General features: G+C 36.4%; 1 protein-coding gene across 2 annotated transcripts in view; it reads left to right on the top strand.

The window, feature by feature from the left end:
- PPP3CA (protein phosphatase 3 catalytic subunit alpha) overlaps nucleotides 1-26,468 on the top strand; it is a 337,690-nt gene that overhangs the window by 251,113 nt on the left and 60,109 nt on the right. For both annotated transcript variants that reach the window (XM_030915107.1, XM_030915109.1), the window contains exons 4-6: nucleotides 9,727-9,838; nucleotides 10,935-11,080; nucleotides 15,885-16,024. In XM_030915107.1, the coding sequence (XP_030770967.1) occupies nucleotides 9,727-9,838; nucleotides 10,935-11,080; nucleotides 15,885-16,024 (398 nt within the window). The remainder of the gene's footprint in view (nucleotides 1-9,726; nucleotides 9,839-10,934; nucleotides 11,081-15,884; nucleotides 16,025-26,468) is intronic.

Below are 26,468 nucleotides of genomic sequence, written 5' to 3'. Positions count from 1 at the left end.
AGTAAATGTTATTGTCTTATGAAAACCTCTAACAATGAAATTTAATTCACGTAATTCATAGGGTATTACATATTCCATTTTCAGTTGATTCCCACGTGTTTTTTGTTTGTTTGTTTTTGAGACGGAGTCTCACTCTGTCACCCAGGCTGGAGTGCAGTGGCGTGATCTCTGCTCACTACAACCTCCGGCTGCTGGGTTCAAGCCATTTTCCTGCCTCAACCTCCTGAGCAGCTGGGATTGCAGGCGCCACCACCACACTCGGTTAATTTTTGTTTTTTTAGTAGAGATGGAGTTTCACCATGTTGGCCAGGGTAATCTCAAACTCCTGACCTCAGATGATCCGTCCATCTCGGCCTCCCAAAGCACTGGGATTACAGGTGTGAGCCACCATGCCCGGCTTGATTCCCATATCGTTTAATAGAGATGCCAGAAAAAATGGTAAATAGTAAGATTTTGCCTTTTGTACATTTTACATATTTGCAAATTTGCAAAAATTACATCTTGTTTTACAATAAATAATTCCATTTTCCATTGAAAGAACTAATCAATGTTGATCAAATAAGCAGGAATGTATTTGCATGTTTATGCCTTATAATTGTGAGACAGTAACTTACCTTTGTAAATTGATAGCAAACTGCATGTGTCTCTGTCTGTGATTGTGTATGTGTGAGTACACTTACAGCTGCTGTATTTTGTCTTTTTTGGCACCTGACATCTAACTAGGGTAATTTGTCAAACTCATTAATTAAAACAAAACAGATAACCTTTAAGTAGAGGTTCTTCCACAGCCTCCCATCTGCATCTGCTTTAGGTAAGTAAAACTACACTCAAAATAAAGGCAGAGACCTTGTTTTATTCATATCTTTGTTCTTCCTGGTGCCTAACATGGTGTGTTAATAAATAATTTATTGAAAGAAATGGTTTGAAATTGAATAAGTTTTAAAGAATCAGACCTCATGTATAGTATCCGACATGTGCTATCAAAAAAGATCATTAAAAAGGAAAATGATTACTCTTAATTAGAGAGAAATCAACATTATAGTCTCACACCAACATCATATATTCATAATAATCGTAGAAAAATATTCTATATTTCAAAATTTTTATTACGGTGTTTTATTTACTAAAGGGATATATAATGTTGAAAAACATGTCATCCTTAAACAGCTTTTGTTTATAAAATTATATCAGTTTTGTTTTTCAGTTATTTAATTCACCTTTAGTCGCTGACTACACGCAGACACGGAAAAGTTTATATAGACATATATGTATTTCCACCAGCATAATAATCCCGTCTGCATTTAAAGATCACAGATTTCTTTTTTTTATTATTATTATACTTTAAGTTCTAGGGTACATGTGCAAAACGTGCAGGTTTGTTACATATGTATACATGTGCCATGTTGGTGTGCTGCACCTTTTATTTATTTTTATTTTTATTTTTTATTATACTTTAAGGTCTAGGGTACATGTGCATAACGTGCAGGTTTGTTACATATGTATACTTGTGCCATGTTGGTGTGCTGCACCCATCAACTCGTCAGCACCCATCAATTCGTCATTTATATCAGGTATAACTCCCAATGCAATCCCTCCCCCCTCCCCCCTCCCTATGATAGGCCCCGATGTGTGATGTTCCCCTTCCCGAGATCACAGATTTCTTAATTATTCCTGGTGATGATGAGGGAAGAAGGAGTGGTGATGGTATATAAATCCCAAAAGACAAGATAAATTCTTGGTATTTTCTCCATTTGATAAACAAGTATATAAAATGTATATGCACTATGAATAGGACTGCGAGGAATTTAAAGAAATGTAACATCATTCTTACTCTCTAGAAACCTAAATTTGCGTTGCAAAACAGAAATCTGTATAGAATCAGAAGCCTGGGATAGGTGATTATCCAGGGTTCAGTTATTTAAATGGATGATTAAAACCTTGTGATAAAGGAGATACAAAATAATAAGTGTGATTGGATTAGAGAAAAGAGAGAGAATATTGAAAGCACACATGTTTGGGGAAGACTGAATCAAAGAACAAGTAAGATTTAGCTAGGAAGGAAATTAAAGTGAGCAAAAGTACAGAGGAAGAAATTAGTGAACTCTGCTAACATTGTTTTTTTGTTCTTGGGGCCAGCCTGACCAGCTTAACTGGTGGAAAAGCAATTGAGTACTAATTTTGTAAGACCTTTATATCACATTAGGACTGGTATCTGCCAGGATTAACAACAAAACAAAACCCCTACATAATGGTGGTTTGGACAAGATAGAAGTTTTTCTGTGTGAAAAGCCCATAGACAGCAAGCCAACACTGGTGTGGCACAGCGTGATGATAGGGCCTAGGCTCGATCTGCTTTCTTGCTCTGATTTTCATGGCCTTGTTCCAAAGACAACCTAGTGACCCAAGTTGGCTACATCAGCTTCAGCCATCATTTCTCCACATAATACTCAACAAAGAGGAAAGGGAGAACGAGAAGGGTATACACATACCCTGTTTAAGGATGTTTCCCATCCTTAAACCACTACCATGCCCAGTTAATTTTTATTTTTTGTAGAGACAGGGTCTTACTAAGTTGCCCAGGCTGGTCTCCATCTCCTAAGCTCCAGTACTGTTCTCCCACCCTGACCTCCCAGAGTGCTCAAATTGCAAAGTGTGTAAGCCTGTAATCTGGCCTGGGTTATGTAGAATCCAAGTGAACATTTTGAAAATTGTTTTAGTAACTCTTAAATTCATCTTATTCATTTAACATTTGTAGCACTCATAATAAAGTTTTTGAGGATGAATGAAATAGGCATTCTACTTTCTTCGAAGCTTGCATTCTGAGTGAGGAAATCCCGAGACTATCATGTTGGAGTGATTATTTTTGTCAGTCAAATGATGTTGTGCTACGTTGGAATTTTTTTTTTATTGTAACATTTGTGATTTTTCACAACTTCCTGTCTTTCCAAAGGTAATCAAAGGCAACAACACTTGCTTATTAATTTTTTAATATGGTACTACATCATGTGTGGCTTGAGTAACAGTTGGCATAGTTGGACTTTCCTTCCTTGTCCCACCAACTCCATCTTTGGATAATATTCTTTAATCTTATTGTTCTTTATTTACCTTTTTTTGTTTGTTTGTTTTCTTTTTTTTTTTTTTTTTTACTCGAAGAGTGCAGGCTTCTGAATCTCTGTCCTCAAACCACCTGAAATTTTCTAAATTTTTTTTAATTAGAGCATTTTAGAATTTTTTTTTTTTTTTTTTTTTTTTTAAGTAAAGATGTTGCAGGGCCTGGTGGCTCACACCTGTAATCCCAGCACTTTGGGAGGCTGAGGCAGGCAGATCACGAGGTCAGGAGATCCAGACCATCCTGGACAACATGGTGAAACCCCATCTCTACTAAAAATACAAAAGTTAGCTGGGCGTGGTGGCATATGCCTGTAGCCCCAGCTACTCAGAAGGCTGAGGCAGGAGAACTGCTTGAACCCAGGAGGCGGAGGTTGCAGTGAGCCAAGATCGCGCCATTGCACTCTAGCCTGGCGACAGAGCAAGACTCCATGTAAAAAAGAAGAAAAAGATATCAAGTAGCAATAATCACTAATTTGTTCCTCAGCAGATTTTTTTAAAGTCTACAATTAATCTGGATATTTGAACTATGAAATTTGCTATGTTTTGTTTAGTGTGTTCTTTTTGAAATTCAAGCAAAGGATCAAACTGGATGTTGGTGACATATCAAGTATAGGAATTATGGGGCATTTAAAAGTTCTAAGTTGCATGTATTGGAGTCCTCATCTTCAAAACCAGCTCTTTAATTAAACTTCAAGAGTCTGAGACTACAACCCAGGGACTTTCCACATACATACAAAAATGACAAAATGGCTTATATGTGAAATGTTCCATTTTAATTAGACTGTGACCTTTCAGGGCTTTGGAATGGCTCATTGATATCGTATGTAAAACAGCATGGACATTTTTATAAAATGTACCTACTGAAAATACTTTAAGGATTTTTTATTGTAGATTAAAGAAACTGACATTGTTAGCATGTTGTAAATGCTATTGTTTCATGGTTTAAATGACCTCATTTATTCTTGACAGCTTTGGAAGGAACATGTAAATATGTTTCTTATATGAGTGTAGAAACTGGGGGTCACATGTGGTAAATAGCAGTGCTGAGATTCAAAGCCTGTGTTCTTCTGTTAACCCCAGGCCTTTGCCATAGTATATTCATTACATGTAGCACAAAGCACCACAAAAAAAAAAAAAAAAAAAAAAAAAAAAAAAATTAGTAATGCAGAAACTGGTACACACTATTATATTCACCCATGCTTGTACAAACATGTACACACAGCCTTCTCTCTGTCTATATAATCTGAAGATCAAAGCATTAAATAAAAAATGTTTTCTCTGAGTATGATACTGTTGGTTTAAGAAAAATCCTAAAATAAGAATTCAGTCTTCCAGTGTGTATTATCCTAACAGGCTTCAAAAGGATCTCAATTCATCTCAATAATTCAGGGCTCCACTGCAGGTATTCTCCTTTGGCTATCCTCTGGGCAAAGGGGAGCACTTCAGTTTAATTTTTACCGAGTCAGCTTTGAAGGATAATTTCAAATTTCAAACAGTCTCTGCTGGGTATATTTATAAGCACTAGGTAATGTGCTCTGGGCAGTACATAGAGCTCATTTTATGCATTACCCCCACCCCAGTCTTCTCCTTTTGCCAAAATTAGAAATCGTTTCCCACAAAGCCCAAATAAGACAAGCAAGCTTTTGAGTAGTGATGAAAGAGGTGATTTTGTTTTGAGTAATAATTTGTCTTATACCAAATACTGCTCTTTCCGATGATTGCGTTACACTACCTAATCTCTTTGATCAAGCATATGTGTATATATAAGTCTATGGCTGAGTAGTTTTTCTGAGAACACAAGGAAAAACTTAGAATTGCAAACAGGCACGCACAGCTGTTTCCTTCTATTCACTTCCTCAAACTCCCTTTCTAGCCATTTTGCACTACACTGCCTTGAGCTTAGAAGTGAGCTGGCTTCTCAACTTAGATCCAGATCTCAACTCCAGGCCTCAAGCATGTTTAAGTGTGAAGAGTTGTTGTGTTTATTAGCTGTGAATTCGTAGACCAGAATGAACCACAGCAAACCATACAATGTTCCATGCTTCTGCCTGAGAATAACAAGCAAGTGGCACCACAAGAGATGTTAGGCGACAGAGTAATGCCACAGACTTGAGGAAGAAATTGCCTGGCTGTCTCCCTGTAGCCAGTTGTCTTTATAGTGCATTGCTCTTCCACTGCTGCCTATCTACATACTTGTCAGATCAGGAATGTGATGTCTTAGAGGAGCTACATTTGACCTTTCAAGAGTTTGGATCTTTTCCCAACTGATGCAAATTCTTCACTTAATTGTCCAATGATTGAGAGGCAGCACTTTTGATTGGAATGTTTCACAGCACGAGTAGTTAAAGAGCTGATTAATATATACCTAAAGCTGTCCATTTTCTTTTTTACTTCCTTGCTTCCTCTTTTACATCCTTCTGTACTTCTCTGTGCAATTTTCAAGACTACTTATCATTAAAAGCATAAATTACAAAGTAAATCATTGCACTGTTATTATCAGTGAACCAATTAAGCTAACGAAGAAAATTATATTCTTAGTGCTGCTTCATTGGGGAAGATAGGAGAAAATAAAACAGGAGAAAGCTATGTCTGTGGCAAAAAATTACTTTCAAAACTAAAGGATGCTCAATCTTTCATATTGAGTAACCTAAACTAACCTTAAAGTGTAAATATGTGTTTAATTAAGAGTCAGAATAGAAAGACAATAGGGGTCCAGTTGACGTGATTAGCGCACCTCATTTACATCTCACCATGCAGAAAAGGCCAGTGTGACACAGCTGTTTGTTTCTACCTTAACCAATTAATTCACTGAAAATTTGATTCAAATTAGCCATCTGATACCACATAGACAAAAATAAATAATTAACTGATTGTATTTCGCTGCTTTCATTGATTGTGATTTTTTTACAAGAGACTTCCCTTTTTTAAAGGATGTGGAGAAATAGGAACACTTTTACACTGTTGGTGGGATTGTAAACTAGTTCAACCATTATGGAAAACAGTATGGCAATTCCTCAAGGATTTAGAACTAGATGTACCATATGACCCAGCCATCCCACTACTGGGTATATACCCAAAGGATTATAAATTATTCTACTACAAAGACACATGTACACGTATGTTTATTGCGGCACTATTCACAATAGCAAAGACTTGGAATCAACCCAAATGTCCATCTGTGACAGACTGGATTAAGAAAATGTGGCACATATACACCATGGAATACTATGCAGCCATAAAAAAGGATGAGTTTGCGTCCTTTGTAGGGACATGGATGCAGCTGGAAACCATCATTCTTAGCAAACTATCACAAGAAGAGAAAACCAAACACCGCATGTTCTCACTCATAGGTGGGAACTGAACAATGAGATCACTTGGACTCGGGAAGGGGAACATCACACACTGGGGCCTATCATGGGGAGGGGGGAGGGGGGAGGAGGGAGGGCTTGCATTGGGGAGTTATACAACATATAAATGATGAATTGATGGGTGCTGACGAGTTGATGGGTGCAGCACACCAACATGGCATAAGTATACATATGTAACAAACCTGCACGTTATGCACATGTACCCTAGAACTTAAAGTATAATAATAAAAAAAATAAAAAATAAAAAAATAAAAAAAAAAAAAAAAAAAAAAAAAAACTATCAGGTTATGATTTGCTGAAGATCTTCAGTTCTCCAGAATGTTAGAGCTTTAGATGGTAAAATAGTTGTAGGGAAGACAGTGTTGTACTTGGCAGCTCTCTCCCACCAGATGTTGAGGGAGAAGGCTGGCAGGGCTCCACCTCCAGTCCACCCTTGCCCTTTCATTTACCATGCCACTTCTTCCATATTGGCTGCATTTGTGGTTTTAGTCAATGTTTGGGAAGATATTTTATTCTTGTCACAGGGGAGAAGGAAATAAAATGTGAAAAGACTTATTTTTAGGATATTTTGAGCCAAGAATTTAGAAATTGAGTTATATTCTCTCTCGCTCGCTCTCGCTCTCTCTGCCTTCTATTTCTCTTTCTCTCTCCTCGTTTCTCTCCCCTCCCTCCCTCCCTCTCTTCCTTCCTTTCTTCCTTCCTTCCTCTGCCTCCCTCCCTCCTTTCTTTCCTTCTTCATTTACAGAAAAGGAACTAATATTTCCTCAACTCCTATCATATACTAGATGCTTTACATGCATTAAATAATCAGGGATATTAAATGTATGTTGCATCATTTAAAATATATAAATATATAGGATAGAAATATTTAGCATCGTGCATTTATATATCCCGCTTTGAGGTTTCAGTTATGAGAGAACTATGGCAATTAAGACTGGAAGGGATAAAGCCACATGCTAATGTCAGAAAAAGGTCTCAACAGATAACAAAAAAAGAAAATGTGGGTCCTAGAATGTGATTCCTCTAGTGGTATTTGAGTGGGGTTAAAAAGTTGCAGTTTAGATTTTAATTGGAGAGGTAGAGCTTTGCCTTAAAACAAATTGTTACGGGCAAAACTAATCTTAAGAAGTCAGAATTATAATGACATTTCCAAAAGAATATTGACTAGTAGGAGGCTGAAAGGAGCCTTCTGAATGCTGAAATGTAACTGGATCTGGGTAGTGGTTTCATGGGATTTGTGTAAAAATTAATTAACCTGTGATTTGAGTTATGGACATTTCACTGGATATATTGTACTTTTCTTAAAGAAAAAAAAAAAAAAAGCTTTATAAAAAGTAGCCTAAGTGCCTTCAAAACATGTATTCTCTCCCCCAGCATATAAATAAAATATATTCAAAGTAGCAATTTCAACATGCAAATATATTTTAAAGGAATTTTCATATCCATTCATATTCCAAACTAGACATCCTAAATTAATGACTAATTTGGAAAACTACATATATAACTTTCAGATTAAGGTACAGCCTTAGACATTTTAAATTGGAGAGATTCCTCCCATTGATATTAATAATAGCTTACGAATATCTTCTCTGAACTGTGAGACAAGCTCGAGTAATACAAACTCTTTTTATTGAAACATGTAGTACAGCTATAAAACCCAATCCATAGCAGAGACTCATTAAGCTACCAGACTGCTCACTGAGGTAACAGGAAACTTTACATACATCAACAGATCATGATGCTCTAAGGATCGCTTGTACAGGCCATTTGGTCAACTTTTCAGACATATTAATATCATTAGTCACATGAACTTTAGCTAATAACTATAATCAGAAAGTGGTAATTAGAAACTTAATTAAAGTAACATATATAATGTAATGTCAACCTATTATTTTGTTTACTTCAATCATAATTACATAGAGATAATATCTTGCTTGAACAACAAAATACAAACATTTGTTCTGATAATTAGTATTTTCTCCAAAACTTGGACTCTATAGTCAAACATAATTAGTTCTCACTCATTTCATAAATTATCTTATAAACTAAGAGAGATGATTACTCTTTACAAGTAGTACTAAAAATAAATTGTCAGCAGCTTTTCCCTATAGATATTATCCGGGATATCTACTGTATTGGAAAGCCAATTATTAATGTATAAATCTCACTGATTTTAGTTTCAGATTTTAGTAACCAGAATTAGACTTGTCTCAATATTTTTGTAGTTTTTATGTCTTCTTAGCTTCACTTTTGGAATACAGGTTTTATGAGGATAAAAGAGCATACTTGCTTTTCAAAGCAAGGTTTTCTGTTCCCTATGGATTCTTAACAAATGTCAGTTGATGATAACAAATTACTGATGTTAATACTTGAGTATTTCAGTTGACTTAATGCTTATTACAGGAAGACTGTGTCAAATGTAGATGTATTCCCAACTTGGTGAATGCATAATTGACCATCATTTTTACAGACTGCAATGCCCAAGTAACTAAGTTGAGAGTTTTAAGGTATATGAAATGTATCCCATAGCTTTTAGTACAATATGATTAATGATTAATAAGTAGAATAAAGTGACTTCTCTTTATAAAGCTAACTATTTTTAAAAATCGGGTAACAGAAATGGAAGGATTGAAAAGATAAAGTACGACCAAATGAGGAGGCAAAGCACTGACAAGCTCAGCCTAACTTGTACTGCGTCTCTATTTTCTATTACTTTTCCCCATCTCTAGCTCCCTGCCTTCTTCTCTCCCAACATCTTGTCTTTTCTGTCAGTGTCTTTGGTATATAAATCTTAAGTTTTTGATTTATGTATATATTTGATTAAACTGAAGGTCAGGGAATCTCACTACATATACCAGTATTTCTTCTCATCCTTTTACACCAGCATATTTTTATTTCTAGTGTATTTTAGTTAAGTTTCTTCCTCTTCCATTTTTTTTTTTTTTCACTCCCGATCTCCTCAGGCCACATAATTCTCCTTCTGTTGACTATATGTAATCCATTGTTTTCTTGTGGTATATGATCCTCAGTGCGTGTATGTATGTTTTAGGTGTAGATGGACCTGGCTTTTTACCAAAGTAATGTCTCCTGTTTGATTGTCAGTATCTTCTCTATTAAGGTCCAGCCTTTTGGGGGACTTTTGGTTATGGTAATACATTTTATTCATGTCTTTACGATATGTGAGCAATGAAATACATTAAGTATTAAGGAAAAATATTTATTTTTATATGATTTTTATTTTTCCCAGTGTGTGCTGTATTTGTGGGCCTTGAAAATTCTTTACCCCAAAACACTGTTTTTACTTCGTGGAAATCATGAATGTAGACATCTAACAGAGTATTTCACATTTAAACAAGAATGTAAGTATACTTCAGTTTCCTTTCTTTAACACTATATATGCTAAACAGTAATTTTAATCAATACTAAGACACATACAATATAATCCATTGCCTAAAAGTCAAAAACTTAAAGTGACACTTTTTCATCTTGTCCTATATTTCTTTCTAAGCATGGACATTTATGAGAATTCAGAATTTCTTTTTAAATTAGAACTTCTTTATAAAGTGATTGAAGAATTTGAATTAAGATTTCATATAATTTATCCTAAGAAACAAGTGATTTAGGAATACTACTGTTTGGAACACTAATTCTACCCATTAATCTCGCATTACTCAAGAAACGCAAATGGAGGGCAAAAATTCAACCTATGCCTCTGTTTTGGACCCAATAAATAAATACTAGCTTCTAGTGAATCTTATAAAACTGAAGATGATATCATTCTTTAGACATAGACACTAGGAGTGTGGAGTGCTTTTTTCAATTTCTTTTTCCCCCTTACAATTTTTCTTATTATTCGCTGAATCTTACAAAGGTATAAAATCTTACATTTTTGTTTTATATATAAATACAATTAAATGGAAGAGCAGGGAATCTCTCTATTCATATCAATATTTTTCTCTTTCATTTAGCCCTATATTCAGTGGAGCATAAAGACTTATCCTCTTCAAACATTAGATATAAGTCATGGGAAAAGCAATGTGCAGTGAGATAGAAGCAGCTTTAGAAAATGTCTTGCCATCTGCTTTACTACAAAATCATTAAGGAATATCAAGCACCTTTATGGCTGTTTTTCTGTTGGTCTTCCAGTTGTTCATGTACATGTTTTTGGTGAGACATCTGCATATAAATAGCCAGAATGTATATAAAAATTCTCTTGCTATACAAAAAGTTACGAAAATTATAAAATATGAGTGAATGACAAAAACAGGAAATACTAGATGTAAAAGATTAATATGTTACTTTCAAAACATCTTAATTATATTTTGGAATTTTGCAGTATGTGCCTTTATGTTAATAATATGGTCCTAGCAAGAAAACTTCTTAAAAAACCAAAACTATTTAAGTGAAATTATCCTGCTTATAAATCATAAGTATTTTTTTTATCACTTCTAAAAGGTAAAATAAAGTATTCAGAACGCGTATATGACGCCTGTATGGATGCCTTTGACTGCCTTCCCTTGGCTGCCCTGATGAACCAACAGTTCCTGTGTGTACATGGTGGCTTGTCTCCAGAGATTAACACCTTAGATGATATCAGAAAAGTAAGTTTTGTTATTTTCCAAGTCTAATCATTTTGTACGCTACAGTAATAAATAGAAGATATTAATTATCCTTTCTTTATCACTAACTTTATCCTTTTGAGTTAAAATGATTTAAAGTGGTCATTAATCTCTCCTTTGTGTTAAATTTTTATCTAGAAAGGAAGATATATTTATACTTGGAAGAGTTTTTATCTCTACAACCTCAGGGTTGGTCTTACCATCTGACATGTGTCTCTGGAAATATAAAATATTTGACCTCTAAAAAAATATGCCTTATCATTTCCATTTGGCTTTTTTCAAACAATCCATTGTATAGTCGTGATGTATTATGCTAGAAATGTTGCTTTGCCCTTGGGACAATATCATAACATAACCATTAAACTGCGTTCATTTTATGGTTTTTTAAAAATCTACTATTTGTTACAACTTGAAACTTTTAAGTAGCAATCTAACAAGGACAATGATGATATTCTATTAATTTTATTGAGTGGATAGGTGAAAAACTGTACTTTTAAAGAAGTATTTGTAGGAAGTTTTTAAGAAGTACTCCAGTTTCGCATTGGCTGTTAACAGTTGTTTAAATCAGCAAAAAGATAAGTTACATTGAATGTGGAAGTGGATTATGTCTCTTTCTTAAGTAAATCTAATAACATGGGATAGTTTTACATAATACAATAGACAGTCTTTTATTTCTTTGGTTATGTTTCTAACTCTGGTGATTACAATGATGTAAGGGAAAAAATAGAGAGTAATAAAAAATCTCAGTGTATTTTTCTTGGTGCCAAAATTGGGCCAAAGAGAGAAAGCGATGTAAATGTTTTCTTAGCTCATTTTAAAATAATATTACTTGGAATTATTTTAAAGTATGATCATTTCTTTTTTTTTTTTTTTTTTTTTTTTTTTTTTTTTTTTTTTTTTTTTGAGATGGAGTCTCGCTCTGTCACCCAGGCTGGAGTGCAGTGGCCGGATCTCAGCTCACTGCAAGCTCCGCCTCCCGGGTTTACGCCATTCTCCTGCCTCAGCCTCCCGAGTAGCTGGGACTACAGGCGCCCGCCACCTCGCCCGGCTAGTTTTTTTTTTTTTTTTTTGTATTTTTTAGTAGAGACGGGGTTTCACCGTGTTCGCCAGGATGGTCTCGATCTCCTGACCTTGTGATCCGCCCGTTTCGGCCTCCCAAAGTGCTGGGATTACAGGCTTGAGCCACCGCGCCCGGCCTAAAGTATGATCATTTCTTCACATTAATATTTATAATATATGTTATTGAAAATGTGTGCCCACCATTAAGCTTTCTATCTAGGAAATCTAAACCAAATATTTTCTGGAGGAATTATAAACAGTTGAAAACTATATTTATCTTCTTTCTTCTACTTTTAGAGACCTAAGAAAATATGCTTGTACTTATCCCGTAGAATAGAGGGGTGGAAATAATTCTAACCTTTTATTATTATTCTCACCAGTAATTTTAGCAAGAACAAATTGGTCACATTGTTCTAAATTACTGTATATGAACTATAAAGATTGGAATTTTGCTGAGATTTGTTCTAAACATACATGCTACTCAGTATATATTTAAGCCTAATGTATTATAGGTAGACTTTTGCTTCAAATAAGTGATGCACTAATCTCAATGTGTACAGAATTTATTTCTTAAGTTTAGGTTCACTTAAGAATAACCATGGGCACAGTTCAAATTCTAGATCTTGCTTATCATTAGGGCCATTCATACAAAGACTCCCTTGGTGTCACTTGTTTGATTGATTTCCATTTAATTGTTTTTTTCCATTTCTTCTGAGTTTGGAAACTTGATTGCTAAGTCTGAGAAGTCTATATGCTGAACAACATTTACAAGTTAATTCTATCAGCTGCCATAAGCTATTAAATTAGTAAACAGTATTTTCCCATTGTGTTCAGTGGAGAAGTAAAGCAAATATTTTATCTATTCATGTATCCATGTATCATATTAACCTGATAACCACTTACTGAAATAGGTTTGGAAAATGAAAAAGGTCAAATTACAAATAAGTGTAGTAGTTTCTGTTAACAAATGATGGGCATGAAAGACATGCATTTATGTTTTATTCTCTTGCCTTGATCAGATTTCATGGCCTCAGATGGAAGATGAGAAACTTCCTAAGTATCCTCCTTAAAAGGGGAATTAGTGAAAACTTTGCTCAAAATAGTGTTTTCATTATTTGAACAGAACTGATATACTGAATAGAGTTCTATACTGTAGAGAGTAAATAGAAAGGATAGTGCTATTGGACTATTTTAAGACGCAATCACCAGCAAAAAGGTTGTAAACCTTTACTACAAAATGAATAACCATTTTCATATAGCTCTCATTTGTAGTGTTTCTTTAATACTTTTGTTCATGAAACTCATGGTTTTGAGGAAATACTTTAGTAAATTATGAATGTATTTACATACCATAAGTCTCTACTACCATGAACTCAATATTCTTTTAGAGTTCGTTAGTTTTTAGAGAAAAACTATTTTTAGGTAAAATAAAACATTCAAGTTCTTCCTGTCATTGAGGTTCAAGTGTTCAAGTATAAAAATAATGTATTTATTTTCCTGTTGGAAAGAAAATGCATGCTTTTAATTTTAAATAAACCTTGTTTCCTGCTCTGTGTCTTTGTGTCCATTTTTTAAAGACACTTTCACACTTCTATAGAGCATAGAGCATTGGTCTTTGCTGTATCTTTTAAAGTACAGCAGAGATATGATGCTGGTTCAGTATAAAATTGTTTCTTTCTGGGCCAGGCGCAGTGCCTTACGCCTGTAATCCCAGCACTTTGGGAGGCCGAGACGAGTGAATCATGAGGTCAGGAGTTCAAGATCAGCTTGACCAACATGTTGAAACCCCATCTCTACTAAAAATACAAAAATTAGCTGGGCATGGTGGCGCGTGCCTGTAATCCCAGCTACTCAGGAAACTGAGGCAGGAGACTTTCTTGAACCTGGAAGGTGAAGGTTGCAGTGAGCAGAGATCGTGCCACTGGACTCAAGCCTGGGTGACAGAGGGAGACTCCATCTCAAAAAAAAAAAAAAAAAATTGTTTCTTTACGTATGAATGTAATCAGCTCATTCTTCTGTAATCTGATGGACTTTTTTTAAAAAAAAAATAAACTTCACATCCTAACTTAAGTAGATTTTTTAAAAATATCACCTAGTATCCCTAGGACTTACTTCCTTGGATATTTTAAATATTATATTCAATTTTCATACATATCATTAAGCTCTGCACATGGGCAGAAAATGATTTTTAGGTTTTTATCTTGCCATATATCAATCCAAGTTTTTGTTTAGTTGTTTATTTTTCCTGTCAATGATATTAACTTTTTGAATGCACTGTATACTTTTTCCAGAATAAATGTTATATTCTGGTAGCTTTCCAAACCTTTAGTTGGGGATTCATATTAGAAACTTTTCACCTCTTCTACTGTCCTACCCTTAATAAGTTCTTGTTTTTTGGAAAGAAGTTCTATATTTTTAGACACAAGTATTATTTTTCTTAAATGTATTGTTCCAAAAGCATAAATTGTTTAAATCTCTTAAACTTAAGTTTGCAATGAATATTTTGGGCTAACATAATGGTTGAAATATAGAGTCTTGTTTTACTGAAGTTTTTATTGGGTGTTGGAAAATGTAAAATATTGCCTCATTCTCTGTAGATACTAATAAAAAGTAGTGTGCAGCAAAACCATTACTTACATCTTGTATGTCCCAGAAAAAGAAAAATAGACAATTTGATTAGTTGTCAGCAAAATATGTTCACTTGTCTTTATGGGATTGTTTTAAAATATTAATATGAAGAATATCAATTCTTAATAGATTTTCATAGCTATTGTATGCTTTTATTCAAGAACCTTTATAATATCTGCTGATTCACCAAAGATCCTTTAATTGCAGTTTAATCAGGATGAAGTGTTTAAAATTGATCGTGATATGTTATTTCGAGTGATTATATTTCTAATATGCCTTCTAAATGCACCTTTTAAAATTGAAATGTGACTTCACTAAACATGTATAGCTGGAAAATGGATTTCATATGAAGGCTTCAGGTAAAATTATAAAGCTTAGAACTGTGAACTGAAGACTGACCAGCTAAAGTTGAGTTTATTTTACTGCTTATTATTACTCATATTTGTACACACTAAGATCCACTACAGTAGGCTTGTAGTTTATCATTAGAAACCTAGATAGCCCATAATGAAGTAATATCCAAAATATCATATAGCAAGTGGCTACTTTTAAAGTAAAAGCCATCTTTTCTCAAAATCATGTTCTTAAATATAAAAAAGAATATATAACATAAGCATGAAAACTAGTTGTTTCCCATCCAAACTTCTAGATCATAGTTTAATAGAGGCAGTAATAGGAATTTCCCCAAAGAAAGTAAAAGCCTTTTCTCAATAAATGAAACAGAGGTGGAGTTATAACTGGTAGTGACAAAAACACTTGGATAAAGTAAGTAAGGAGAGAAGGATAAAATGTAGAATAGGAGAAACGAGAAACTGCTAAATCTAGAGATAATAGAGTCAAGAGGGAGGTAAAGGGTTAGATGAAGATGGATACTAAATGATCTCATCAGAAGGAAGCTGGAAAGAAAATTGGAGAGAGAGATGAAGGATAGGAAAACAAGTAGGAAGAAGGACAGGAAGAGAGAGAGGTAGAGGACATTTCACTCTGAACTGTAGCTGGTGAGAAGAGATGGGTTCTGCATAGTGCTTGTTTCTTGTATTGTCGGAATTCTAAGTTTCCAAAGATTAGTATTTTGCTCTCTGTCTTCTATTTTTCTTAGTTAGACCGATTCAAAGAACCACCTGCATATGGACCTATGTGTGATATCCTGTGGTCAGACCCCCTGGAAGATTTTGGAAATGAGAAGACTCAGGAACATTTCACTCACAACACAGTCAGGGGGTGTTCGTACTTCTACAGGTGAGAATAGAGAGCTTGCTATCTGGAACATGTTTACATCATAATGCTAGGATTTCTCGATTTATTTATAATGTTTGTATAACTTCTTTAATAGAAATGGAAGGCTCACTAGCATTTATAAAATGAAAACATAAATAAATAAGTGAATAAATAAATGGGAAATATATATATGTATACATATACAGGTGTACGTTGGGGATGTTAAGGATTTGATTCTAGACCACCGCAATAAAGCAAATATTGCAATAAAGCAAGTCATTTTTTTTGGTTTCCCAGTGCATATAGAAGTTGTGTTTACACTATACTGTAGTCTATTAAGTGTACAATAGCATTGTATCTAAAAAAAGAAAAAAATCTACATACCTTAATCAGAAAATACTTCATTGCTAAACAATGCTGATGATCATCAGAGCCTTCAGCTAGTCATAATCTTTTTGCTAGTGGAGGATCTTGCCTCGATGTTGATGGTCTCTCACTAATTAGGGTGGTAGTTTCTTTCTCAAAAGAAGACATTTATGTGGCCAACAAACAATGAAACAATGCTTATCATCACTGGTTATTAAAGAAATGCAAATCAAAACCACAATGAGATACCATCCCATGTCAGTTAGAATGGCGATCATTAAAAAGTCAGGAAACAACAGATGCTGGAGAGGATGTGGAGAAACAGGAATGGTTTTACACTGTTTGTGGGAGTGTAAATTATTTCAACCATTGTGCAAGACAGTGTGGCAATTCCTCAAGGATCTAGAATCAGAAATACCATTTAACCCAGCAATCCCATAACCGGGTATATACCCAAAGGATTATCTATCATTCTACTCTAAAGACACATGTACATGTATGTTTATTGCAGCACTATTTACAATAGTGAAGACTTGGAACCAACCCAAATGCCCATCAGCGATAGACTGGATAAAGAAAATGTTGCACATATACACCATGGAATACTATGCAGCCATAAAAAAGGATGTGTTCATGTCCTTTCAGGGATATGGGTGAAGCTGGATCCATAAGAACTATGATTTTGCCCCAATGCAGCAAACTAACACAAGAACAGAAAACCAAACACCACATGTTCTCATAAGTGGGAGTTGAACAATGAGAACATATGGGCACAGGGAGGGAACATCACACACCAGGACTGTCATGGGGCAGGGAGCTGGGGGAGGGATAGCGTTAGGAAAAATATCTTTTTTTTTTTTTTTTTTTTTGAGACGGAGTCTCGCTCTGCCGCCCAGGCTGGAGTCCAGTGGCCAGATCTCGGCTCACTGCAAGCTCCGCCTCCTGGGTTTACGCCATTCTCCTGCCTCAGCCTCCCGAGTAGCTGGGACTACAGGCGCCCGCCACCTCGCCCGGCTAGTTTTTTGTATTTTTTAGTAGAGACGGGGTTTCACTGTGTTAGCCAGGATGGTCTCGATCTCCTGACCTCGTGATCCACCTGTCTCGGCCTCCCAAAGTTCTGGGATTACAGGCTTGAGCCACCGCACCCGGCCAGGAAAAATATCTAATGTAGATGATTGGTTGATGGGTGCAGCAAACAACCAGGGGACATGTATACCTATGTAACAAACTTGCACATTCTGCAAATGTACTCCAGAACTTAAAGTGTTAAAAAACAAAACAAAACAAAAAAAAAAAAAAAACACTGTACCAAAAAAAATCCAACACCAGCCTTGATTTTTTAAAATTCAATTATGTAATCAACATTTAAAAGTTTTACTAGTTTCTATAACTTGAATCAGAAAAACAACTTTACATTGGTTAATTGAATCATATTTAATTCATTGTTCATTTATTTATCAGGCTTCCTGGATAAATTAAAATGAGCAGCTTTACAGTATATAGGAGCCATAGTATATTTATTTTTAGGACTTTGACAAACCAAGTAGAAAATACTTTTATAATAATTTTTACATTTACAAATCGCTAGAGATTTACCCATTACATGACATTTTATAACACTTCAGAAAGGAATCTGCAACACAATTAGGTTGCTGCATGACCTCACTGTCTTTCTGACGTGTCACCTCAGTTTTATCCTCCCGGATCTGATCATCCTGTTTCACTGAAGTCTCTTATCATTATACATACAGCTTATGTGAACGTTGCAAGAGTGAAAGAGAAAAGAGGTTATGAAGTCGAGAATTTTAAATTTTAGAATACTTCCTATTCTTCTCCTCCCTCCTCCTCCTCTTCTTTTTCTTCTTCTTGTTCTTGTTCCTCTTCTTCTTTTTCTTTTTCTTCTTCTTCTTCTTATTAGATACTCAAAACCCTAACCTGGGCCGGGCGCGATGGCTCACGCCTGTAATCACAGCACTTTAGGAGGCCGAGGCAGGCGGATCACGAGTTCAGGAGATCGAGACCATCCTGTCTAACACAGTGAAACCCCGTCTCTACTAAAAATTAAAAAAAGAAGAGCAGGGCATGGTGGCGGGCGCCTGTAGTCCTAGCTTCTTGGGAGGCTGAGGCAGGAGAATGGCATGAACCTGGGAGGTGGAGCTTGCAGTTAGCCAAGATTGTGCCACTGCACTCTAGCCTGGGCGACAGAGCGAGACTCCGTCTCAGAAAAAAACAAACAAACAAACAAACAAACAAACAAAAAACCTAACCTGATGTTCCATGAAGTTAAAAAAAACCTAACCTGATGTTCCCTGAAGTTAATGCTCAATTCCAGCCCTGGCAGCTAAACTAATGGCAAGGCTGGAAGAATTCTGTAAAATACATCCAGCTGTGTATCGTCTGTCTCTCAAGTAAGCAAATATCCTTCTATAGAACGTTGATCAGATGCCTATTTAGTAGTAGGACATTTTGTTCCATATACTAAGTTTTTCTCATGGGGGAAAAAAAGGTTTTTATCTGTTGATATGATTGAGAAATTAAAGTTCATGAATAGAAAATCTTGTGCACTATAAAGCGTCTTTCAAAGTATAGTTTTCTTTATATGAATATTAACAGAGAGGTTTGTTGTAAGTATATTTATTTTAAAAATTTATGGTTCACTTCTATATTTTGGAAATTTGGTTTAATGAATCCATTTTGGCTGAATTGAAGACACGTGGTATAGTATTTCTGAAAAGACTAAAATTTATTCTCAGTAATTAATTTGGGAGTAATCTTTTATTAAAGATGTTTAAACTTATAGTGAAAAGTTGGCATTGTTAAAGTACATCAAAGTTATGTGTTCAGTTTTCCAAAGCTAATGTTAACTTTCTAATTATACCCTAGATGTTTAAATTACTTGTTTGATATCACTGAGTTATACTTCAGTAACATAGTATCAAACAAAATTCAAACTCTTGATTTTGATATTAAGTCCTGTTACATTAATAATAGTATAGTATTCTATTAGTTTTTGTGTCAGCTGTTCAAATCATATTCTAAGCAGAGTCCCATACTGAACTTATATAATGTTATGTCATTTTTATTTTATAAATATATAGACACAAATGTGTCTATATATTTATAAAATAAATATAGAGAATATATTTAGAATAAAGTCTACCATCTTTAATAATAGAGATAATTAGAGAATTAAACATTTTCACTTTTCAACATTATGATGATTTCACTTGTCTCATTAAACATTCCTAATAAATAATGATTTTTAGCCATGGCAAGTACAGATTATGTAAATAGCTGAATATCTAAATCTGTGGCCTATATATAGACTAACTAATGTCAAAGCAGTCTGGATTATGTTTTATCTAAGGAGGAGAAAAATGTCTCTCACTCTCCTACAGCTTTTTGGTCCTTTTGTCTTCAGTGCCATCTTGAAAGTACAAGGCATCCTCTGGGATTATGGTTTATAAAGTGGATCTAGATGGGCACAAGCAAGCCATGAAATAGGTAGAGAACCTTAGTGGCAATTACCAGTTTGAGTTATTGGCAGGTATTTTGATTTACTACTCTCAGTTTTATTTAAGATTTGTATGTGTAGTTTTTATGTTTACTTTGCTATGTCACCCTATCCACTATCTAACATGTGTTCTGGGCCATTATTTAAATAAAATAAAGTTATGCAGAAAAATGCGTCAGTCAGAATTTAACACTGTTCCTGAGTTATATTAGGTAGGCAATGTGACAGAGAGGAAAGAATCCATAAGAACTATGATTTTGCCCCAATGCTACCATTATCTTTAGAATCTCAGACTAGAGTTTGCACACTCAAATAATACCTATAATGTTCAGGCAGATAATTGAGATACTTGGAGCAGGCCAAGTGTTAGATTCTGGAGATTAGTGAGGATCATGACAAATTTTCATTTCATGTAGACCAATGAAAACTGGCAGCTGGATTGGCGTTTAGGTTATCACTCTGTATTTCTGCCTCGGATGAATCATATAAGCTTTGTATCCTGGGTTTACCTTGCTTCAAAATGAGTGAGTTAAATTAGATGTCCTAAAGCTCTTCTAAACTCTGAAATTTTAGGGGTATCTTGACAGTGATTTTGAAGTGTTTTGGAAGCTGCAGGTGGCAACTCACTCAAATCACTACTGGTTCCTTAATCACAAATCAGCAGCCTTCTCTTCTCATACTGCCCAGCTTCTCTGCAGTGGTTCACACTCTTATCAGCCCCTTCCGTCTTGAAATCCTCTGGTTCCTCCTTGTTTACATATCCTGGTTCTTCTCTGACTTACCAGGGTGATCCCTGCCTCTTCCTGATGCCTCTTTTTTTTTTTTTTTTTGTCTTCCTTCTGCTTTTGACATTTTTTTCTTCACACTTTCCTCTAGGAACCTCACCTACACCCAATTCCCTAGATTCACGGTAAACTGTAAACTCTATGGCCAGTTCCTCAATCTATGTCTAGCCCCCTTCATCTCTTTATCATTCCTGAGCTCAATTCCTGTATGACTAGTTGTCTGCTGGAACTTCTTATCTAGGGATTCCATTTTCACCTTAACCTAAACTCACCTTGCCTAAAAGGGCTTATTTACTTTCCCACTTGCTTAATCCCCACTGAAAATTCCTCTTGTTTTTTGTTTGTTTTTTGTTTACTGTTCATTCTCCCAGCCATGCAGACTAACAGGTGTCTTTGCTTTTTTTTTTTTTTTTTTTTTTTAAATCACCACCAGTCATCACATCTTTATAATAGCACAAGCATCCTAACCATGCTGCCTTTCCTGTTTCCCACTGTGAGTTCAAGACCTTTATTTTTAGTCTATTGAAATCACACCTGAGCTCTCTGCTTCCAGTTTCATTAGTATCCTCCCTCTTTCCTCTGCCCAATTCATACTGGTCCATTCGTGGGTATCTTTTCTGAGAATTTTTCCACTCATTCAATTATTTAGCACACATTAGCTGAGCATTTACTGTAGTATGTTCTCTCTACTAAGTTTTATAGATGTTGAGTCCCTGCCTTCAAGAAAATGACAGTCTAGCAGCAGAGACCACGAAGCAGAAGCAGACAAGTAAAATGCAAAGTGAATAGTGCCGCCATTATACATGTGCAGGCTATCTCACACACACACACACACACACACACACACACACACACACGTTGGGGGGTAGCGGGAGAGAGAGACAGAGACAATCTGAGTGTGTTGGGAGTCCTAACCCCAGAAGGGAATGGATTAGTTCAAGGGACTATTCATGATGAAGGCATTAGCCAGCCTGAGTTTTAAAGGATTAATAGAACATATCCAACCAGAGTCACTGGGGAAGATTTTTGCAGGTGGGGAAAGCGGCATCATGAGAGTATGATGGGAAGCAACACTGGGAATTCTGCAGAGAAGGTCACCTGATCTTACTTCACCTCTACTCCCAAATTACATTAGCTGCTTCATTGTCTGTTAAAACTGAACATTCATATCACGAAGCTATTCTACTCCTATTTTATATCCTTTAGAAATGTGTCTATAAGTGCATCAAAAGACATGTACAAGATTAATCATAACAGCCAAGAGATGAAAACTCAAGATATCCATTTAGTAGAATGAATAATAAATTCTAATATATTTATACAACTAAATACAACAAATGAGAATGAGCTAACCAAAACTACACATAACAACATGGCTGAAGATCCCAAGTACAATGACGAGTGAAAGAAGTCAGAGAGTGATCCGTATATACTGTATGATTCCATTAAAATACGAGTTCAACATCAGAGAAAACGAATCTGTTATGCCATAGGCCAGGATAGCAGTCCCCCATAGAGAGGAGGTGACAGTAAGAGAGACATGAGGAGTTTCTAGGGTTCAGTAATGTTCTGTGTTTTGATCGGAATGCAGCTTCCAAGGGTGTTGACTTTGTGAAAGGTCAAGTTGATTTTTGCCTTTTGCTGTATAGATGTTTTACTTCACTAAAAAGTTTGCCTTAAATAAAAATTGCTCGCCACTTCTGAACTTAAATTCTGGAAAAGTTCTGGCAGGAAGAGTTGGCCCCTTAGGACTTGATCCCCATTGGGAAAAAATGAAATTAGATCAAGAACCCTGGGGCAAAAAAGAAACACAGCAAGTCCTAGGAAAAGGTAGGTCTGACAGCATCCAGGTAGCCCCAGGACACCCTGGGACGAAGTACCCATTCCCAGGCCCCAAGAGGCAGAGGGGGAGTTGAACAGTTGGGCAGGGTCTTCCCTATTACTGGATCTGGAAGAGGATAAGGACACCAAAGAAATTGTGGCTTCCTTCCTGTGTATTGGCAGGGCATTGCAGGCTGCCTGCCTCTGCTTTGTGAAAGCACTGAGGGAGGAAGGAAAGAAACCCTTGCGTCCCTCACCTGCTTGACTGCCCCTATTGAGGCTACTTCAGCAATTGAGCATAAGCTCCAGTAAGCTGACAGATTGCAGCTAAGCGTTTAAGATATGAAAATGCAAATGAAAAAGCAGCGTTCCTCTCCTAAGACATTCACTATTGCTGGAGCACAGAAGTATAAACATAATTTACACTACAACATGATAAGTGATATATTAGATACATATGTTGTAGGAACACAGTGGATACAGCAGTTGTGTACACCTTAGGTGAGATAACCTTGAAGAGAATGCTTCACAGGTGATAACTAAGACTTGGCAGAAGAATAGGCCTTTCCAGGAGGAAAATCTGCACAGGGAAAGTATCCATAAAGGCATAAAAACATTAGAAAAAAAAACATTTTAATAATGCCCAGTAGCTATGTCATGGCTAAAGAGTGTTACATCTGAGAGACTAAATTCAAGGTTGAAAATATAGTTCAATATGATAATAGAAACAAATACAAGAGAATATACAGAATTAATCTAATAGTAACTATTTGCTCTACTGCCAAGCCAATTTTTCTAGCATTTATTACATTTTTTCTTTTCTACCTTCCTTACCTTTGTTCATGTTCACTCAGCTTCCGATGGTCCCTCCCCTTTTCTGGGCAGAATTCTAACCCCTTTTCTATCTACCGATCTGCATACATCATTCTTTTTAATATATAACAAGAGATAGATATTTTTCAAAAAGATTTCTCTGATTAATTTCAGATGCTTTCTTGCTTGCTTTATAATGTCTCTGTAAAACTTCTACCATTTTATCTTCGATGTGTTTTATAATACAGTAGTTTTTTAAAAATATTTTTATAATGCTTTATGTTCCTATATAGAAAATAAATACCCCTAGGACAGAAACCATGCCTTGAACTTATACCACCCCTCCCTGTAGCTAATACTGTCTTCTAACAAATGGAACAATCATCTCTGGGCCTCTGATTAATTACTGGGGAATAAGTGATTTTTCATCTCTCTGGGGTGTTTAACGTTAGCAATATGCCTTTCCTGCCATTCTTTCTCTCTCGCTCGCTCTCTCTCTGTGTGTGTGTGTGTGTGTGTGTGTGTGTGTGTGTATGTATGTGTATGTGTATGCAGTGCTTTTCAGCTTGAACATTTTGTGGTTTGTGATCATTTCCATTAAAAAGCATAAAAGTGTAACAGAGTTTCTGTTTCTCTTTTCTAATACTATTGGAAACTTCTGTGTATCCTAGGTAGGTAGTTCAGCAACAGTGGGAATATAGATGATAGTCAAGTATTTTCTAGGTTTATGAGGAAAATGTCCGTATTTCTTTGAAAAGCCGAGTATATGATGGCATATGTTTTGAAAATGTCTAAAGTTTTTCTTCAAAATGAATTCCCTCCAAGTAAATAATGCAAATACTCCTCACTTAATGCTGTTAACCTAGCAAATTGGCACTTGATTAGTTGTTTTTTTTTTATTTTTCAGATTTCCATTAAAAATCAGGTATATATTTTCATGGGGAAAAACTTAGCTTAAGCACATAAGGGTATCAAACTTAGTGTGAAGAAAATATTTTAAAATTATTCTTTCTTAAGAATAGTGTAAGATGGCCGGGTGCGGTGGCTCAAGCCTGTAATCCCAGCACTTTGGGAAGCCGAGACGGGCGGATCACGAGGTCAGGAGATGGAGACCATCCTGGCTAACACGGTGAAACCCCGTCTCTACTAAAAAATACAAAAAACTAGCCGGGCGAGGTGGCGGGCGCCTGTAGTCCCAGCTACTTGGGAGGCTGAGGCAGGAGAATGGCGTGAACCCAGGAGGCGGAGCTTGCAGTGAGCTGAGATCCAGCCACTGCACCCCAGCCTGGGTGACAGAGTGAGACTCCGACTCAAAAAAAAAAAAAAAAAAAAGAATAGTGTAAGTTGTTCCAAAAGGGCAATAAGAAAGAGCAACCATGTCATTTGCCAAGGGCAAAAAAGTATCAGACTTAGTCAGGCAACCTCTGTCTGAGAGTGGTAACAAGACAACATACTTCTATACAGAGGCTTTGCGAAGGCAACAAGAAATTTAAGTGAAGGCCTCAAAAAAGAAAAAAGATAGGGAACGAACATTTATTGAGAACCTATTCTGTGCCCCTTGGCTGGGCCTTTTATAGCTAATATATACCAAACAAATCTGCTGTTTTTGAAAGACCAACCAGTATCTCTGAAAGTAAAGTGGTTTTTTTCTTTGTTTTTTTTTTTCCTCTGTCACACACTTATCTGGAAAGGTCGTATATTCACCTTTTCTTTCAGCAGAACAGAAGTTTTTGAAGACACATGTTGGTCAACACCTGATTCTGGGTACCAGATGGGCATGTTTCCATGAAGAGACTGGGCCATCCTCTCCAGTTTCTAAAATACACTCATGTTCATCAGTTAGGTGTTTTATTTATTGAATTGACTGGAGACAACTAGGAAGTGGAGGCCCCATGGTTATCTCCTCTTTTCCTCCCTTTTTCTTGCAAAACACACTACACATGGGCACATGAAGAGAGACTGTTTTCAGTTTCAGATCCCTTTTTGCCAAAGAAGTGAATATTTTTTATAGTCAGTATCTCTATAACTGTATGTTATCTTTTTTTTTTTTTGCTTGTCACCCAGGCTGGAGTGCAATGGCGCAATCTCAACTCACTGCAGCCTCTACCTCCTGGGTTCAAGCGATTCTCCTGCCTCAGCTTCCCGAGTAGTCAGGATTACAGGCGCCCACCCCTGGGCCTGGCTAGGTTTTTGTATTTTTAGTAGAGACCAAGTTTCATCACATTGGCCAGGCTGGTCTCGAACTCCTGACCTCAGGTGATCCGCCCGCCTCAGCCTCCCAAAGTGCTGGGATTACAGGCTTGAGCCACCGTGCCCAGCCAACTGTCTGTTATCTTAATAATTTTTTCTTATTGGTCAAGGAATTTGTACAAAATGTGTAACATAGAAACTATCTTTTATAATAAATAATAAATTATTTGAATAACATATACTACTAGAATGTTTCCCTGCAGTGCTATTTTTTTTTTTTTTTTTTGAGATGGAGTCTCGGTCTGTCGCCCAGGCTGGAGTGCAGTGGCCAGATCTCAGCTCACTGCAAGCTCCACCTCCCGGGTTTACGCCATTCTCCTGCCTCAGTCTCCGGAGTAGCTGGGACTACAGGTGCCTGCCACCTCGCCCGGCTAGTTTTTTGTATTTTTTAGTAGCGACGGAGTTTCACCGGGTTAGCCTGGATGGTCTCGATCTCCTGACCTCGTGATCTGTCCGTCTTGGCCTCCCAAAGTGCTGGGATTACAGGCTTGAGCCACCGCGCCTGGCCTCCGTGCTATTTTTATAATTGATAAATGTTTTCAATGGTATATAGTTTAAGTTCTAGTGAATACTTGCAGTTTGAGTATTGGTTTTCTGTACCTTGATTTGCATTGTCAAAAATTTATTTTTGGCCAGGCGCAGTGGCTCACGCCTGTAATCCCAGCACTTTGGGAGGCTGAGGCAGGAGGATCACGAGGTCAGGAGATCGAGACCATCCTAGCTAACATGGTGAAACCCCGTCTCTACTAAAAATACAAAAATTATCCGGGCATTGTGGCGGGCGCCTCTAGTACCAGTTACTCGGGAGGCTGAGCCAGGAGACTGGCATGAACCCAGGAGGTGGAGCTTGCAGTGAGCCGAGTTGGCACCACTGCACTCCAGCCTGGGCGACAGAGTGAGACTCCGTCTCAAAGAA

This window comes from Rhinopithecus roxellana, chromosome 2 (genome assembly GCF_007565055.1).
Source record: "Rhinopithecus roxellana isolate Shanxi Qingling chromosome 2, ASM756505v1, whole genome shotgun sequence".
Lineage (NCBI taxonomy): Eukaryota > Metazoa > Chordata > Mammalia > Primates > Cercopithecidae > Rhinopithecus > Rhinopithecus roxellana.
The sequence above is the reverse complement of the archived record's forward strand: the minus strand, read 5'-3'. Positions and strand labels throughout refer to the sequence as shown.